This window comes from Bos taurus, chromosome 10 (genome assembly GCF_002263795.3).
Source record: "Bos taurus isolate L1 Dominette 01449 registration number 42190680 breed Hereford chromosome 10, ARS-UCD2.0, whole genome shotgun sequence".
NCBI classification, from domain to species: domain Eukaryota; kingdom Metazoa; phylum Chordata; class Mammalia; order Artiodactyla; family Bovidae; genus Bos; species Bos taurus.
The window spans coordinates 59,592,153-59,612,496 of record NC_037337.1 but is presented as its reverse complement, the minus strand read 5'-3'; the positions used below and the strand labels follow the sequence as shown (position 1 = coordinate 59,612,496).

General features: G+C 35.8%; 1 protein-coding gene across 1 annotated transcript in view; it reads right to left on the bottom strand.

Moving 5' to 3' along the window:
- Positions 1 to 20,344, bottom strand: part of SPPL2A (signal peptide peptidase like 2A) — a 56,118-nt gene that overhangs the window by 19,483 nt on the left and 16,291 nt on the right. The window contains exons 2-10 of the mRNA XM_002690970.7: positions 17,208 to 17,327; positions 16,722 to 16,904; positions 15,722 to 15,811; positions 15,130 to 15,263; positions 10,897 to 11,048; positions 6,852 to 6,948; positions 6,315 to 6,416; positions 4,357 to 4,438; positions 3,746 to 3,820 (exon numbers count right to left, since the gene is read on the bottom strand). Of these exons, the coding sequence (XP_002691016.2) occupies positions 3,746 to 3,820; positions 4,357 to 4,438; positions 6,315 to 6,416; positions 6,852 to 6,948; positions 10,897 to 11,048; positions 15,130 to 15,263; positions 15,722 to 15,811; positions 16,722 to 16,904; positions 17,208 to 17,327 (1,035 nt within the window). The remainder of the gene's footprint in view (positions 1 to 3,745; positions 3,821 to 4,356; positions 4,439 to 6,314; positions 6,417 to 6,851; positions 6,949 to 10,896; positions 11,049 to 15,129; positions 15,264 to 15,721; positions 15,812 to 16,721; positions 16,905 to 17,207; positions 17,328 to 20,344) is intronic.

The following is a 20,344-nucleotide window of genomic DNA, read 5'->3' as shown; positions in this document are numbered from 1 at the left end:
TCACTAAAAGTGAACAATCTTCCAGTATTCATGACCTAGGGCTTCCCAGGTGGCACTGCCGGTAAAGAGCCTGACTGCCAATGTAGCAGACTCGAGAGACATGGGTTTGATCCCTGGGTTGGGAAGATCCCCTGGAGAAGGAAATGGCAACCCACTCCAGGATTCTGGCCTGGGAAATCCCATGGACAGCGGAGCCTGGTGGGCCCCAGTCCTTGGTGTCGCAAAGAGTCGGACACACACGCACATTTATGATCTACTGCCACAGCTATGGCCTACCGTAAGCTGATGGAAAGTCATCTGTAGACTGATTTTCCTAAAATGGTCCCTGTAGATAGCAAAAGGAAATGGCAACCCACTCCAGTGTTCTTGCCTGGAGAATCCTAGGGACAGGGGAGCCTGGTGGGCTGTCGTCTATGGGGTCGCACAGAGTCGGACACGACTGAAGTGACTTAGCAGCAGCAGCAGATAGCAAAAACTGGAGTTACCTAAAACAAATTTCACCTAGCATACTACTCCACTTTATTAGAGTTCAACAAATAAGAGAAACTTACAGATAAACCACACAAAAATTATTCAACTGAAGGTTTGAGCACTGATTTATATTGACAACTAATATCTAGCATTTCTTCTATGGGCTATACATTTTAAGGGCTTTTACTTATATTATGGCATATACTATGTGTCATTAGTCATTTTTAGCAATAACAATGAACAGGGACAGAAGAAATACTGAAATTTTTCATATACAGATTTGTAATAAATAGATGACTTTATTTAAATATACATTTAACCTTCTGTCTACTCACCACATTAACAATGAAGCCAAACTTGAAAAGATCAAGCCCTAAAGAACTTGAGAACATTTCTCTATCCTGACTCTTCTCCAATTTCAGCTTTGCCTGCTCTTAATACACCAATTAAAACATTAACCTTAGCAGAATTTTTTCCTTGTGCATGTCTAAGGTCTTTTTATGTGGGCTGTGTGAGAAATTCATTAAAAAGTTCTTTCCTGACAGTAAAGTCTACTGGGGAGAGAGGAAACATTTAGATGTAGCAAGGTAAGACTGCATGAGCAACCATCTTACACTTAAAATAATGCCCCAAACAGGTCATGGGAAGATAAATAAATGCTGAATTTTTAGGAGAATTTGACTGATTAGCTATACTATTTTCCATGTGGGTGGGGAGCATAGAATAAATTACTTGAGTTTATTTTTAAGAGGATTTCACTGATACCCGAGTTGAGTAGAAAAAAGAATAAATTCCTTGGCAACAGAAATCCTTTCCTCATGTTAAGATATGGGTTACAGAAGGGTTAAATCACAGGAGTTTATGAAAATAAACTAATATTAAATACAGTTGCTTACAGGAAACGCCCATGATGTGATTCAATTTCCAGATAAAGAGTTTATTTTAGTTCATTTTCAAATTGTTATTTAAAACATTTAACTGAAGACCATTACTGACATCCTCTCATACATTCAAAGATATCTACCTGAGAAACTACTATTTGCAAGACACTATACAAAGTATGGTGGTAGATGAAGAAAAAAAAAAGACAGGCTCTTACTACCTGTACTCCTATGGCTACCTGCCCTGCCAACTCATTAAAAATATACTAATACCAGGGTCAAGAAGTTATTTAGAATGTCTAATGTTTAATTCTTGAAATTTTCAGTGAAAACCACAAAAATCAGAAATCATGTATCTGATTTTCATTTTGATTTGCCTAACAAACCAGACTGAGAAGACAGTGTTAAGGTAAATCTACAAGAGTGAACTCCAAAGAGCGCGTCAATCTTTTCCATTGGATCAGATTACTAGAAGTCACATTTCTAGTCAGTGGGATCAAAGATGGAAAAAAAGAAGAAAAATTTCCTAAGCACAGAAGAAAGAAGACTCAAAGACATCTTTACTATTACCACACATACCTTTAAAATCCTGACATTTTTATGTGAACAGAATGGACATAGTTTGCTGGTAGACAAGTTTGGCATTTATAAAGTGATACTAGTGTTAAAACATAATGGAAAATTTATTTTTAGAAGAGTTTAGTTATAGCTTTTATGTTCACCGTGCAATGTAAGCGTCATATGGTATGAAAATGTTAACCACTTAGTCGTGTCCAACTCTGCAAGCCGAAGAACTGTAACCCGTCAGGCTCCTCTTGCCCATGGGATTCTCCAGGCAAGAATACTGGAGTGGGTTGCCATTTCCTTCTCCAGGGGATCTTCCCGACCCAGGAATCAAACCTCGGGCTCCTGCATTGCAGGCAGATCCTTTACCGCGTGAGCCACCAGGGAAGCCTAAACGGGTAGTCATATGGTATGACTACCCATTGACCTATGGGAACGGTTTTGTAGAGAGGGTGTTTTATTTTCATTATGAGATCTGTGATGGAGTGACTCATAGAAACATTTTTAAATCAGATAAATTGACACAAGCTAGAACAAGTTTAGAACGAACTTCAAAATATGCTTTAGTAAATTAACAGCTTTTGCTATATTCCTAATACTAGTTCTATGCTTTTTTAGGTTACCATTGCAAATTAAGTCAATGAGCCAGGTGGTCACCATTAAAGCATGGAAAGGTACTAGTGTTTTGAGACAGTCAACTACATTTGTTACCTAGTTGCAATTTTAGCTCCCCAATGGGGCATATGTTTGTCTTATGCCATCATAGCCAATATCAGAAATGCAGATATTTCAGAATGCAGAGGTTAAAGAACAAAGAACTACTAGGGGAAAAAGCAGTCATTATAAAATACTAAATATATGAAAGCGACAAAAGATAAAAAAATGAGATAAAGTTAGAAAATGAGACTCAAAATGGGAAAAGTAGAAGAATTAAGCAATAATTAGTAATATATTCATGAGATAGGAATAGGGACAAGGTAGAAAAACTGGGCCAATAATGAAGGACTACCACACTTACCCAACACCTCTCCCTTATTCTAAGGACAGCACCATGATTTTACTGACGAGCTAGTGGTATAGTTAGGAATAGATGACCTAGGAGTTTCAAGTTGCTACGATTCTAACTTCATAGAAAAAGCCAGTCTGAGACAATGAAAAGGTGGACAGAAGCAGGAAGGAAGAGTATGTGGCCCTGGGTCTAGTTTCTCCTGAGGACAGGCCCTCCTCTCTGGCCTTTGCACATATTCTGAATAGACAGGACCTCTTTCATATAGAAAAGTTAGGTTGGATTTTTGCAGAAGCAACCGAAAGAATTCTACTGAGAGAAACAGAGGATAGAATGCTAGCAATACTCCCTCACTCAAATGATTAGGAAACTGAGGGCTAAGTGACTAAGCAGCTCAGGGTTATAAAATTACAGGTCTACACTTTAGGTCTCTAGACTTCCAGCATTGAGCTCTTTCTTAGTCAGACACTAGGGTTACAGAAATGAAAGAAGCAATGACATCTTTTCATTCTTTTTTGCAGTCTGTATTATTTACAGCAAATATTTATTGTTTTATAATAGAAAGAAAAGTTACTTTAAAATGTGTAGGAATAAAATTTATAGACCTTCTCATGTTTACATCAATCAGGAGGCATTTTTTTTTTTAGCAAAATGGTGTAAAGCCTTAAAAATATCCTCTGTTAAAAGACCAACTTCAGGGACAATTCTCTTAAGAGAATTAGAACCCAGTCAATGGTAAACATCTGGAAAATCAATACTCTAAGAGCACATTTAAGGTTCTAATCATTTAGTTTGTTTCTTATGCATTTAAAAAATATCATACCTTTGTGATGAATGGTGTTATGAAAACAAAAAATACATCATAGAGGAGGAGAAGGCCTAGAAGTATCACACATGACTGTTGAAGAAAGAAAGAAATTTAAAGGTCAAACTTCTCATATTTAAATTAAGAGATATTATTTTGCAAATACAAATAAACATGTAACATACATTTAAACACTATTTTTTAAGGCATTTAATGTTTATTGCTATTTGTAGTTTTATTCTATAAATCACATTAAAATTTTATCTGCTTCAACCCATTCTTTTAAAAAAGAATCATTGAAGCAAAGAAATGTTCTTCCTTATTTTAGTCTTGTATAGATTATATGAATTTGGCATACTATGTGAATGATTAAAAATATTTTATGTAGAAAATCAGTGGTTTCCTCGGTTGGGGATTAGGACTGATTGATAAAGGGCATAATAGAGCTTTTGATGAGGTAAGAAATATTTTATAATTGATTGGGATAGTGGTTACAAAGTTACATATTTGTAAAGTTTCAATAATCTATACACTTAAAATAGGTGCATTTAATTATATGTAAATTATACCTTTATAAAATTGTTTTAAAAAGAAAACAATACTTTAGCTAGCAAAGTACTCTACTTTACCTTGAAGTTGGGTAACTTCAGTGTTTTAATTAAATTCAGACAGAAAGCAATCCCCAAGATATCCTGTAAAATCCAAGCCCACCTAAAATCAAAAGAAATTACTCTATTGTTTTACTCAGTTATTTTTAAGTGGAACATTTCAAAAGAAAAATATCACTATAGCAATACTGTTCAATTGCTATGATTTGACTATTCAACTATTAAGTAGCAGTTATAACAACAGAAAAACCTCTTACAGTCTCCATATTTTATTGTTCTAGTAGAATAGTCAAGGCTGTATATTGTCACCCTGCTTTTTTAACTTATATGCAGAGTACATCATGAGAAATGCTGGGCTGGAGGAAGCACAAGCTGGGATCAAGATCGCCGGGAGAAATATCAACAACCTCAGATATGCAGATGACACCACCCTCATGGCAGAAAGTGAAGAAGAACTAAAGAGCCTCTTGATGAAAGTGAAAGAGGAGAGTGAAAAAGTTGGCTTAAAGCTCAACATTCAGAAAACGAAGATCATGACATCCGGTACCATCACTTCATGGCAGATAGATGGGGAAACAGTGGAAATAGTAGCTGACTTTATTTTTGTGGGCTCAAAAATCACTGCAGATGGTGACTGCAGCAATGAAATTAAAAGACGCTTGCTCCTTGGAAGGAAGGTTATGACCAGCCTAGACAGCATATTAAAAAGCAGAGACATTACTTTGCCAACAAAGGTCCATCTAGTCAAGGCTATGGTTTTTCCAGCAGTCATGTATGGATGTGAGAGTTGGATTATAAAGAAAGTTGAGCCCCGAAGAATTGATGCTTTTGAACTGTGGTGTTGGAGAAGACTCTTGAGAGTCCCTTGGACTGCAAGGAGATCCAACCAGCCCATCCTAAAGGAGATCAGTCCTGGGTGTTCATTGGAAGGACTGATGCTGAAGCTGAAACTCCAATACTTTGGCCACCTGATACAAAGAGTTGACTCACTGGAAAAGACCCTGATGCTGCGAAAGATTGAGGGCAGGAGGAGAAGGGGACGACAGAGGATGAGATGGTTGGATGGCATCATCGACTCGATGGACATGGGTTTGGGTGGACTCCGGGAGTTGGTGATGGACAGGGAGGCCTGGTGTGCTGCGGTTCATGGGGTCACAAGGAGTTGGACATGACTGAGCGACTGAACTGAGAATGATGAAGACTACTGCACTAAGAAAAAGTTGAAAGCCTGCTTCAGGAGAAAGTGTATCAGACAAAAGTGCATCTTTATCCTTAATCTTTGAATTTTACATGTCTCTTTTTACAAAGGTAGCTCATAACAAAGGATACGATGTTAATATACTTCCAGATAGCTAAAGCATAAAGGAAATGAGAGCTATACATCAAACTCTACCAGAAATTGACAACTAGCATGAATAATTACCAACTGATTATCATACTTGGAGCTGCCTACAATTGTATGAACTCTCCTCCTAAATTTTGGGCTATTAAATCCTTTGGGGTTTTAATTTTATTAATGAACTGTTAAAATTATTTTCTGGTTATCCTTCCTGCAAATAGACAGAAACCTATATATTTTCTTATATTTCTTTCTTTCTCACATGAAAGGTAGCATATGCTAGATATTCTTGCATATTTGGCTTTTTTCAGTTAAAAATATATCCTGGAAATCACTGCATATCAATTCACAGAAATCTTCATTCTTGACAGCTGCATTGCACTTCACTGTGTGGCTATACCATAAATAAGTGTATTATTGGAGCCTATTTCAGTTTAGATGTTTAAATCCTAGTTTATATTTACTTCTCTAGACAACCTCAAATCCATTAGCACAAGATTTCTTTATTTAAGTATTTGGCATGTTTCAAGACTAGGATGTTCTGGGGGGAAAAAAATCCATAATGAACAATTATCAAGGCAAGATATGACACAACCCCTCCTGAGTCTAACCTAAAAGGAAATACAATGAGTATTCATACCTATCTTCATTTCGAAATACAGCCCAAACAACAGCTACTGCTATGCACAATCCAGAGAGAAAAATAAGTCTCACTTCAATGCTCTTGCCACGACAGGTAATCCTAAAAGACAGTTTGAAATACATTAATTTACCCTAAAGATGAAATACAGTGTTCACTTAATGTACCAAATGAATGTTTGCCACAGTGACAAGAAAGTTTTTTGAAACCTCAATTTTAAAGCCTTGACTTTAACTACAATGAATGATACATAATAAAATATTCACCAGTTCAATAGAACTGTGTTGATGAAAATGCTCTGTATCTGTGCTGTCCAATACCACAGCCATTAGCCACATGTGGTTATTAATTAGCACTTGAAACGTGGCTCATGGGACTGGGCAAGTGAATTTTTAATTTTATTTAATTTTAATTATTTTTAATTAAAATAGCAACATGTATATTGGACTTCACAGGTTTACAACACAGGTCCTATTTTTCCTTGTATTGTTTTAAATTACAAAAACCATTATGGGCTTTCTCACAAGAGATACATACGTGCATTGTCCACATGGTATCTTACGAACTAGTGCAGCAAGACAGTTGTACAGACTCATCGCTGATGCTATGCAGAAAATTGCTATCATAACATAAACTAGAAAAAAAGACACCAAATTATATGAGAACAGAGGAAACACGATAAGGAAACATGGTAAGAAAACTTTTATACAATTAATATTAGTTCTTTAGCTTTCTTATCGGATAATAATACTTTCAATGCAGTGACCATATCATAATCTGAATTGGTTACTAAACTGAACATACTTATACTTAGATCCTGAGCTTTAAGGGTGGTATTTCATGTGTTGTTTCAGTTCCACTACACACTACTAGGATTTCTTTAAGGGCTGAAGCTGGCTCTGCAATTTTTTTCTTTTTTAAAAAATTTTACTATTACAGTTGATTTACAATACTGGATTAGTTTCAGGTGTACAGCTTCAGATTCTTTTCCAATATAGGCTATTACAAGATACTAAATATAGTTCCCTGTGGTATATAATATTCATTGTTATCTTTATAAAAGATAGTGGGGTATATATGTTAATCCTATACTGCTACTTTATCCCTTCTCTTTCCCCTTTAATTGTAAATTTCTTTACTATGGCTGTCTCTCTAATTTGTAAATAAGCTGATCTGTATTATTTTTTAGATTCCACATACATAATGTCATATTATTTGTCTTTCTGTTTGAGTTAACTTAGCATAATAATCTTTAGGTTCACCCATGTTACTGCGAATAGCATTATTTCATTGTTTTTTAATGACTGAGTAATATTCTATTATATATATATCTCATACCTTCTTCACCCATTCAGCTATTGATGGGCATTTAGGTTGCTTCCATAATTTGGCTATTGTAAATAACGCCACAATGAACATAGAAGTAGAAAGAAAGTATTAGCTGCTCAGTCATGTCCAACTCCTTGTGACCCTGTGGACTGTAGCCTACCATGCTACTCTGTCCATGGAATTCTCCAGGCAAGAATACTGGAGTGGGTTGCCATTTCCTACTCCAGAGAATTTTCCCAACCCAGGGATTGAACCTGGGTCTGCTGCAACACAGGCAGATTCTTTACTGTCTGAGCCACCAGGGAAGCCCCTAGTGAACATAAGAATGCATATATAGGTTCTATTTACTTTTTTGTTTTCTTGGAATAAATACACTGAAGTGGAATTGCTGGATCCTACGTTAGCTCTATTTTTAGTTTTTAAGGAACCTCCATACTGTTTTCCATAGTGGCCACACCAATTTATATTCCCACCAACAGTGATAGGAGGGTTCCCTTTTCTCCACACCCTCTCAAAAATTTTATTATTTGCAGACTTTTTGAAGATGGCCATTCTGACAGGTGTAAGATGAAACCTCATGTAGTTCTGATCTGCATTTCTCTAATAATCAGTGATGCTGAGCATCTTCTCATGTGCCTATAGGTCATTTGTATGTTGTCTTTGGAGAAATGTCCATTTAGGTCTTCTGCCCTCTTTCTGATTGGGTTGTTTGTTTTTTTGATATTGAATTGTATGAGCCGTTTGTGTATTTTAGATATTAACCCCTGATGGTTGCATCTTTTGCAAATATTTTCTCCCAGTTCATAGTCTGTCTTTCAGTTTTGTTTATGGTTTCCTTTGCTATGTAAAAGCTTTAAGTTTTATTAGGTCCCATTTGTTTATTTTTGCTTTTATTTCTTTTGCCTTCAGAGACTGACCTAAGAAAACATTGCTAGATTTATGTTAGTAGCTGTGCATTTTATCATTCAATGATTCAAAGTCACATGTTTGGTAAAGATGTCTATAAAATGAGTTGTAGACATTTATATTTAAATGGAAGAATTAATAAACCACTTAAAATACTTTTTATTTTTTTTTTAGTGGAAATGTTTTACTTTAAAAAAATTTATTTATTTTAATGGAAGGATAATTATTTCACAATATTGTGGTGGCTTTTGCCATATATCAACATGAATCAGCCATAGGTATACATGAGTCCCTAAAATATTTTTAAAAATCTTAAAGATGAGAACTTTTACCTACCTTAGACATTAATCATGAAGTCTACATATTCCTATGGTGGAATTCATCTCTAATAACTTTACATGTGGTAAAACCAAATCCACTTAAACAAACCTCATTGTCTAGATGTGATATTAAGGTATTGAAATTCACTAATGTTTTTCTATATTAGCTATACTTGGTTGAAAATTACTTAAAATTAAAAACATTTGATCTTGCTGTTGTTAAAAACAGGAAGAAATTATCATGCTCTAAAAGTATTGCTTTGTGAAATTTCTCAAAATTATACAATGGAAATACACATTTTAATGGAATTTTGCAAATTCCACTAGATTTCAGAAAACTATAACTTTGTTTTGTATGTGAGAAAAGACAGCAAACTACAGACAGTAAATAAGGGGCAGTAAATTAATCACTTTCTAATTGGTGATCTTGGACAAATTATTTTTTCATTGGCTTATTATTTGTTATTATTGCACATATATGACAATCTAAGTAGTAAGACTGACAATCAAAGATTGCCAAGTTGAGTTTGTTTAGTCATCCACCAAAGGTCTCCAAACCAAGATTTTAAACTCTAGTGGAAGTCATGCTGTGGAAGCCATACCAGAGTTTTAGTGTCCTACTATACCTAAGAAAATGATTTGGTATGAGAGAGAATTTGGTAAATATAACGATCTTTAGTTATTTTCTTGAGCATGACTTAACATAAAATGGCATGGAGAATCTTAGCAATTTAATACATTGAACGTATTAAGAAATGGCATCAATTTTAGCCATAAGGAACCATTTGAAAGTATATTAAATTTTACAATATCACACACCATTGTTAGAGTCATAATTAGACCCCACGTCATGGGATAACCAAGAGCTTTAAAATGATCTTCCTCCTCCTACACTGAAAATTACAAACAGGGTCAATTTTTAAATAGTGATGAGTTTAAGGAAATCCCTTACCAAAAACTAAAACGTGCTTTAGGGTAAAGTAGAGAAATCTCTGTTCTATCAAAGACCACTAAATATATCAACTGAGGGTCAGACACACAATTGAAGGCTGAGAATTTAAAACAGAAAAATTAGCTGTGCAATGACGACGTAATATAAATACCACACTCGTATCCACTCTCCCAACAACATATTGAATATGAGTGATATTCCAAGAATAATTTTTTTCTAATTGGAAATATATGTAAGTATGGTTTCAAAACTGCTACCATAGGAGAGGAGAAATTGAAAACTAAAGTGAAACTAACCTGAGGCCTTAGTTTTCTACTCTAGAAAATTATACTATTATTCTCTAAATAAACATTTTGTAGCCTGTGGTGGTTTTCACAAAGGGTTTTTGCTAATTCTCATTAGGCACACTCTTTTTCTTGGGCTCCCTTCTCTTTCTGCTACATGTTGGCCACAAATGGCAAATTTCCATCTTATCAGAACACTAAGTAGAGTGTTCAGGGGATGGGCAAGCCATGACCCTTTCCTTCCTAAAGGAAAAAGTATCATTTACTCTTTAAACTACAAGCAAGTACCTGTGTGTTTTTAGATGTAGTATGATCTTAAATGTTCACACAAGTAAAACAAAATTTAAGCAATACATTTTGATTTGCAAACTGAAAAAAAGGACCAATCACACTTTAGGAGTAAGCAGAAGCAATAAATTCATAATCTGAATAATCTTCTATTAGATTTCATGTAACTGTATATAGCTACCAAGAAATCCTCAGTCTGCTTAGATACCTGTCTATTACGCTTTATCTGCAGAGAGGAAAACTTAGGGACCGTAGCAATTCTTTCAGGTTGTCCATGAAGAAGTGTTCTTATTTTGAGTCACAGTATATTTTAAATCAGAATTTTTTTTTTAATCCCAGAGTAACAGGGACCTAAACATTTTCGACAGTTTAAAAAGTTATTATCACTTTTTAATTATTCACTTAAGTTTTCCAGTTGAATGCCTTAAAGGAAAAGATAAATCTGGCAAAGTAAATGAAAAGATTGTATGCTAAAAAGTAGCAAATATAAAATGATTTCTTACCCAACCATTTGTAGAAGAAATAAAGTAAGACCATCATAATACAGCAGATGACCACAAATATTATAACTGTTAGAGGACTAAAAGTAAAGTATTCTTCCTTCTTTTTCCTCATTTCTCTATCTTCAGTGTTTGTCATTGCCTTCATGTTTTCCCTGGATAAACACACACAGAAACTTCAGCAATCTCTGCCATGTACAGTTATTTTTAAAATCTATCTGTAATACTAACTTAAAGTTGTTTCTGATTACAAAGTTAATATACTTAAAAAGTTATACACCATGAAGAAATACTTAATCTAGAAGTAAAAACTCTTTATAATTCTACCCTTCAGAGTTGGTGTGTTATTAACCACTAACTTATGAAACTATTTTTTTTTCTGGAGACAAAACTGTTGAAACAGAAGATATTTATTACATAAAAAATTAATGTTTTTGGTGATGTTTATATTATCTAATTTGGAAACTACACTGATGTAATGTTTCAAATAAAAACCAATTCTTTTTATACACTACACTTAATATTACCAACTTGCAGATAGTAAACTACTTTTAAAATTAGCTTCTCTTCAATGTCAAACACTAACTTATTCTATCAGTCAGCTCAGTATTTACTCTAAGTCTGGTGCTAATCAACATATTATGAAGGATTCAAAAGAAGTTCAAGACATAGCTTTGTCCTACACCTTGATTCAAGGTAGCAAAATATTGTTTCTAATTCTCCCATTACCCCTTCTGGGGTCACACAAATAGTGAAAGGCAGACACAGGAGCTGAAGAGGAAAGGGTCACAAGCTTCTTTTATTGAACAGTCAGTTTCAGTTCTGTCTCCTTGTCTCTTCCCAGTTATACAGAAGCCACTAACGTACTCTTCCAGCACCAGTCCCTTCAACTCTGGTCTACTAAAATGGTATTTCCGATCGCTTCTTGGCCTTTTGGCTAAGATTAAGTGTAAAATGGTGTTCCTTTTTTTTTTTTTTCATATATCCTGATCCTTTTCACCAGGTCTGGGCTAAATATGAACTTTAGGTTAAAAAAAGATTTATTTCTATCAACCAGTACATTTGCTAAACTGCTTATTTATCAACATGCCACTTTCTTATCAGAAAATTGGGTATCAGGATGGTTACTATTTCATGCATCTGGGACTCTAGGGAGGCTGCCTGGGAAAGGAGCAGGGAGGTTTGAGGAGGAACACACAGTATTTCCCTGAAACTGTAGAGCCAGACTACAGGGTATTAACCGAGTTTTAACAAAAGTGGTACTTGAGTGGGAAAACATGCCCACCTTTGGATAAATTCATTGCAAACATTTATTTAAGGTCATTTCTATCACAGAACCCATATAGGGCACAATAACCAAAAGGTTACATATTCATATTCAATTTATACCATGTAATTTATTGAAGGAAAATATATTCTAGGTTTATATCATGTTAAAATAATACAACTCATCTTTTTTTAAAAAACTGTATTCAAATCAGGTCGAGAGCCACAGGCACTAGGAAGCTAAGCTTTCTTTCCTGCCATCTTGAGTTTATGATGAGGACCATTTACATGCATGCATGCTCAGTTGCTCAGTTGTGTCTGACTTCTTTGAGACCCCATGGGCTGTAGTCTGCCAGGCTCCTCCATCCCTGGGATTTTCCAGGTAAGAATACTGGAGTAGACTGCCATTTTCTTCTTCACCAGTTATATGAGGGCTCATTATAACAGGAGTTTAACTCTCTACTGAAAAGTCTTTATACGGAATCTAAGCATTTTTCCTTTTTGCATAAAGTACATCTTTCATCTGGCAGGTTAACTCTGGGTTATGAGGTCCTGTTCTGGTAAACTTTTCCTTCCCTAAGCCATATTCTCTTTTCCCTTCTCTTTCAGTCTAACTCTCTTTACTTGCTAAATAACTGCTCCTGTGTTATTTTTTAAAATTAAGACATAGAAGACATATAACATTAATTTCAGGTGTACTACACAATGATTTGATAATTGTATATACTGCAAAATGATTACCACAATAAGTTTAGTTCCCACTCATCAGTACATAGTTAAAAAGATTTTTTTTTTCTTGTGATGAGAACTCTTAAGAACTACTTTATTAGCAACTTTCAAATATGACGACAGAATCATGCACGATGGCCACTATGTTGGACATCACCAGGACTTATTTATCTTATAACTGGAAGTCATACCTTTTGACACCTTCACCTGTTTTTCCCACCCTCCACCTCCCCACCTCTGGTAACCACCAATCTGTTCTCTGCACCTATGAGTTCATTTTTTTAAAGATTTCACACATAAATGAGATGTTCTTGTATTTATCTTTGTCTGACTTATTTCACTTAGCATAAGTAATACCCTCAAAATCCAGTCATGCTGTTGTAAATGGTCCTTATGTCAATAATTCTACTTTTTATGAAACTTTTTCCATTTTATCATTAATACTCTTTCTCTATACTGTCACTCCCACCCACAACATACACACTTTGTTTTTTCTATCTTTATCCTACTTTTTGGGCTTCCCTTGTAGCTCAGTTGGTAAAGAATCTGCCTACCATACAGGAGACCTAGGTTCAATTCCTTGGTTGGGAAGATCCCCTGGAGAAGGAAATGGCAACCTATTCCAGTATTCTTGCCTGGAGAATCCTATGGACAGAGGAGCCCGGCAGGCTATAGTCCATGTGGTCGCAAGAGTCTGACACGACTTAGCAACTAAACCACCACCACCACATCCTACTTTTAGAACTGGTCACTTCAATTTCAAAATCCTTAACTCTGTAAGTAAAAGATATCTCTTCCCCCAACCTACTTACTGAAGGCAATACATTTTTTGTTTTTGTCCATCATCATGTTTTATGATTACATACAAGTACTGCTCTCCCACCTCCAATTTTCTTGAGGAGGAGCCTGTCCTGACAGGTACATTAAGCTTGCCTTGCTAACTCAAAGTTCATGGACCAGTTTGTTAAAAAATGCAGAATCTCAGCATTCATTCCAAGCCTACTAAATCTGAATTTTTTAAAAATTTTAATGAACATGGGTTTGGGTGGACTCCGGGAGTTGGTGATGGACAGGGAGGACTGGCATACTGTGGTTCACGGGGTCGCAAAGAGTCGGACATGACTGAGCGACTGAACTGAACTGAATGAGATCTCAAGACAGCTTGTATTTACATTACATCTTGAGCAGCACTACTCTAGAAAAGACACAATTTACATAATAATGTAAGTACAGTGAGAATCTATATTAAATGGAAAAACATTTTCAATGAATCAGTAGCTTTTCAGAAATTATAACACTTTAGCATATGATCTAGAAAATGATTCTGGAGATCTTCCATACTAGGCTTTATAAAGTTAATAGTGAAAAATATAATGCTTACTTATGTGAAGACATGTGACTAACACATGCTAAAATGTGTTTTCCAAATATGTAAAATATTTTAAGCTCAATACTCTAGGAATCTATGCTTGTTAGATTTCTCTTACTGTAAGTCAATCAAATTTTAGTATTTTAAGAAATTACAAATAAGCTTATTAGCTTTAGCTGGCGTCAAATAAGCCCTTTTTAGTGGAATCTATAGATCAATTCACAAGGTGAACATATTGTCCTTTATGCACAAAATAATGTGCTCTGAGCACAGTTTTTTACTCAGAGTTATGAAAATGAACTGATTCTTCTAAACTACACTGCCTGCTTTAATCTACAGCAAAAGGTACATAACTGTAAGAACACTGGCTTTACGTTGTTATTAAATAGACAAATCCAAATTTCATGTACCTTTGAGATTTCTATATTTAAATTAAAATATGGACATGCTTAATTAATATCCAATTCCTAAAACACTGAATAGAATGGTGAGGTCACATTGTAATGATTCAACTCAGGAGGAGCTGAAAAACTTCCCACTCTGTTTATTTTCTTCCAATCTAAGCGAATAGGTACATTAGGATGCTAACTATCTCCACCTTTTCTGGGTGAGGTAATAAAACGTTTTAATTTAAGAGCCTTTGGTGAAACTTCAATGTTTCCTTGCCAGCAGAAGAACAAGAGGAACCTACAACTCCCTTCCTCTCAGTGAAAAGTTGAAGGTCTGTGAGAGGACAAACCTGCGATCTAATGCTGTCAGCACTATATTCTGAGAACAAGTGGAACTTTAAGTGTTGGTACATGATAAAATGTTTAAAGACAATAATTTTTTAACCATTTATCTTAAAAACAATGAAGTTTAATTAAGCTTACAATTCAATTAGCCCGCTCCAGTATCCTCCTAATGCCACAGTGAATACAGCAATTACAAAAATAACCACCATAGTATAGTCAAAGTTAGGCCACGATGGAGAATACATTTTCACCATAATGTTATCTCCGAGAGTCTGAAATGCAAAATAACAGTTAACACACTGGAATTCATTTTCTTTTTACTATAGAGTATGGCAGCAATATTCCAATTTCATTCTGGAATGGAAAGGATATATAGACAGTCAAGAATAACAGAATTATTTTGACAACATAATATAGTCTTGTCAAAATTATGAGGCTTTGTTTTATTAAAAGCAAAAGTGTGGTGTTTCACACATTGACATTTTGTTCAAGGATTTAAAATTAAGATAAATGATATGATACAAAGATTTTAAAAAGGTCGAAACAAAGAAATATCCTCTCAAACATCAAGACTCTGAAACACCTTGTGCTAAATCGGGAGGGGTGAATAAGACTAGCAAGCTCCATCTTACTAAAAAATGGAACATATATAATAATTTAAATATCAGTGGATTAAATTACAGAATTGTACTATTTATAAACTTTATCTAACAGATAATTATTAATTTACCTGCTTCATATCTTTAAAGTCTTTGTGGTTTATAAATGCAATCAATATTTTCACATCAAGAAATTCAGATTTGTTCCCTGAGGGAGGAAACTAAAAGAAAAAAAAATTATGAAAACATATGAACTACTAGTGTATTTACAGAATAAAGTACAAATCATTCATTAAATACAAATATCTTTTTAAAGTTATAAAACAATGTTTCATGTCTTCTTTCTTAATATTATAATATTAAAAAGGATTCAAACTGGAATCTTTTTAAACTGATATTTTATACCAGCACACACGTTCCTAACATATCATGTCTATTCTAGGAGTGGAAAAGAAACAAAATTTTCCAATTAAACACCTATTATAACCAGAATGTTTATGAATATTACCATCAGATTATTCAAAACTCAGCCCCAATAGCACAGGAAACCCTATTTAATGTTATGTGGCAGCTTGAATGAGAGGGGAATTTGGGAGAGAATGGATACACGTATATGTATGGCTGAGACCCCAATCAGTCAATCCTAAAGGAATCAGTCCTGAATATTCATTAGAAGGACTGATGCTGAAGCTGAAACTCCAATACTCTGGCCACCTGATGCAAAGAACCGACTCACTGGAAAAGACCCTGATGCTAGGAAAGATTGAGGGCAGGAGGAGAACGGGACAACAGAGGATGAGATGGTTGGACAGCATCACCGACATGATGGACGTGAGTTTGAGTAGGCTCTGGGAGTTGGTGATGGACAGGGAAGGCTGGCATACTGCTGTCCATGGGGTTGCAAAGAGCCGGACACGACTGAGTGAACTGAACTGAGACCCTTCACTGTTCAGAATCTACCACAACATTGTTTGTTAATCAGCTATAGCCCAATAAAAAAAAAAAGTTTAAAACAAAACCCAAAAAACCCCCAAAACACTCAGCCCCAAACCACACACAAAGAATATGGCTCAGTTCCTGTAAAATTTGGTATCAAGAATGCAAAAGAAATTATATAGTTTAATAACTTACTAGGACACTATTATTGGCAACCAACAAAGCTTCAGCACCTCCTGTTTGTGCAATTTTGGCTTTTTCAAGAAAATGGCAGGTTCCCCACTGTACCACAACTGCTTTGTTCTTTATTCCATCAGGAGGAATATCAGAAACGTTGCAGAGTGGGGTGGTAGTCAGATTCATCAAACTCATGGAAGTCTGGAAAGAAGAAATGTCTTTAATATTATATATATCATATTTCACCCTAAAGGCATTCAAAGAGAGTATCAACATTGGTTTAACACAAAGTTCCTTTAAATTAGAAACATTTGATGACAGTCAGGCTTTGAGGTAGGTATTTTTAAATTTTCTAACTTGTTTTTCTCATAAAGAGAAAAATACTAAAGCAAAAGTAATAAATATTAATCGTAATGTTACAATTAGGTTACACACTGAAACATTATAACCACTCATTCTCACCATTCACTATTTTGTTATAAATAGAAACTGTGATTTACTTACTGCATTTTCTAGGGTACTTGGAAGAGATGTCCAGTGAGGGTTATATAGCATGCAGTAGTCCTTAGATGGTGAAGGCCTGCCATTTCCAGAGGCATGGAGGATTGCTTCGTGAGCAGCTGTCTAGGACACAAACAATAATTTTCACAGTGGCAATGATTCAGCTTGCCAAGAACTAAAGATTTTAATAAAGCTATTTATATACAGGTTTGACCACATTTCCTTAAGGGGTAAGGTCCTCCAATGAACTTCTTTGAGGAAACAGTAAAACTACATGGTTGCTCAGAAAACGTTCTTTAAGGAAGTCACTTTCTTAATGGCCCATGTTATAAGGGCCATATCCCAGGGAGGAATCTTGTTATGATGTTATAACTTTGATACTCCCTTCACACCCTGAAACTTTACTTCCCAATCTCTTATGAGTTATTATTTCATTACTCATATTCTATAAAAGACAATGCACCTGAAATCCCTTAACCTATTTTACCTTCCATATTCTATGAGTTACTAGGATAAACTATAAAAAAAAATTTTTTTCCTTCTATTTTTGGCTGTGCTAGGTCTTTGTCGCTGGGCAGGCTTTTCTGTAGCTCTGGCAGCTGGAGCTACTCTCTAGTTGCAGCGTGCAGGCTTCTCATTCGGTGGCTTCTCTTGTGACAGAGCACAGGCTTGAGGGATGCAGGCTTTAGTAGGTGCCACACGTGGGCTCAGTAGTTCTGGCACAGGGGCTTAGTTACTCTGTGGCACGTAGGATCTTCCAAGTGTCTCCTGCGTTGTAGGGTAAACTTCTAAGTGCTATCTTTGGAAATGAACCAGAGAAACTAGAAATCTCAAGTTTTCAAGACCCTGCAAAAAATCTATTCAAAAAGACCAATCTAGAGTTTAAAGTGAAAAAGGAAGATCTAGAAGAATGTTCTTTCCTTATGCCTCATTTCCCACTACTGAGAAAGAAGAGAGACAAGAGGTATTAAGTGACTAAAAAGAAAAACCATAGTACACGGGGGTAGGGGGGTGGGAGTGGAGCCTATGATATGAAGAAACAGCCCAAGATAACTAGAATAGTACTCCGCATCACAATTCCCTTTAAATTTGGATCAATCCAGATCCTTCCTCTCTCCTTTGAGAAAATCTTACACTACAACAAAGGGAGAAAAAAGATTGTTTGGCAGTTAAAGACGGTGTACTATGAAGCCTCTGCCACTAAAGTATGCACCGACATTTGACCATTTTTGATCTATTAATTTTGTAAATGTGTAATTTTGGTAATTACATAGAAGTCAATCTAAATATCTACGAAGTACAGAAATGCTCGAATCCATGCTCTCCTACCTAAAATCTCTTGTGAACATTTGGGTTTGAGGGCTTTCTGGCATACTTGGGACTTCATTAGCTTATGGATCTAAGCAAGTGTAGGGAATTCTTCAAACATGCCATCAGATTAAATAAAATGTTACATAAGGAAATTATTTCTGGAAAAAAGAAATGCAGTTTTCATGCAGCTAAATATTGGTGGCTCTGACTGGATTCTGACAGCAGAGGTGGAATGAGCTATTAAATTCTTAATGAATCTATTGTTTGGGATTATTTGATGTTCAAGTTATGCCCAATTTGGTCAGTTTGCAAATATGGCCTCTTCCACCTTGCTCTTTGTATCCTTTTGACAAGACCCCATTAGTCTTTGAGGACTTCCTTGTTTCCAGGCTGAATTTATCCTTTACCTGTCACAGATAAGAACCAGTAATTCTCCTAAGCTCCTTTTGGAAAGGACTGTACCTAAATCAGGATTTGGTTTTAACCAAAAGCAAATGAAAAAGGAAAAATAAAAGAAGCTAAAGGCAAAGGAGAAAAGGAAAGATACACCCATCTGAATGCAGAGTTCCAAAGAATACCAAGGAGCGATAAGAAAGGCTTCCTCAGTGAATAATGTGAAGAAATAGAGGAAAACAACTGAATGGGAAAGACTAGAGATCTCTTCAAGAAAATCAGAGATACCAAGGGAACATTTCATGCAAGTTCAGTTCAGTTCAGTTGCTCAGTCGTGTCCGACTCTTTGCAACCCCATGGACTGCAGCAGGCCAGGCTTCCCTGTCCATCACCAACTCCTGGAGCTTACTTAAACTCATGTCCATCGAGTCGGTGATGCCATCCAACCATCTTATCCTCTGTCATCCCCTTCTCCTCCTGCCTTTAATCTTTCCCAGGATCAGGGTCAATAAAGGACAGAAATGGTATGGACCTAACAGAAACAGAAGATATTAAGAGGAGGTGGCAAGAATACACAGAAGAACTATACAAAAAGACCTTCATGACCCAGATAACCACGATGGTGTGATCATTCACCTAGAGCCAGACATCCTGGAATGTGAAGTCAAGTGGGCCTTAGGAAGCATCACTACAAACAAAGCTAGTGGAGGTGATGGAATTCCAGTTGAGCTATTTCAAATCCTGAAAGATGATGCTGTGAAAGTGTTGCACTCAATATGCCAGCAAATTTGGAAAACTCAGCAGTGGCCACAGGACTGGAAAAGGTCAGTTTTCATTCCAATCCCAAAGAAAGGCAATGCCAAAGAATGTTCAAGCTACCACACAATTGCACTCATCTCACACAATATCAAAGTAATGCTTAAAATTCTCCAAGGCAGGCTTCAACAGTACATGAACTGAGAACTTCCAGATGTTCAAGCTAGATTTAGAAAAGGCAGAGGAACCAGAGATCAAATTGCCAACATCTGCTGGATCATCGAAAAAGCAAGAGTTCTAGAAAAACATCTACTTCTGCTTATTGACTACGCCAAAGCCTATGACTGTGTGGATCACAACAAACTGGAAAATTCTTAAAGAGATGTGAATGCCAGACCATCTGACCTGCCTCCTGAGAAATCTGTATGAAGGTCAAGAAGCAACAGTTAGAACTGGACATGGAACAATGGACTGGTTCCAAATAAGGAAAGGAGTATGTCAAGGCTGTATATTGTCACCCTGCTTATTTAACTTATATGCAGAGTACATCATGAGAAACGCTGGGCTGGATGATGCACAAACAGGAATTAAGATTGCAGAGAGAAACATCAATAACTTCAGATATGCAGATGACACCAACCTTATGGCAGAAAGCAAAGAGGAACCGAAGAGCCTTCTTG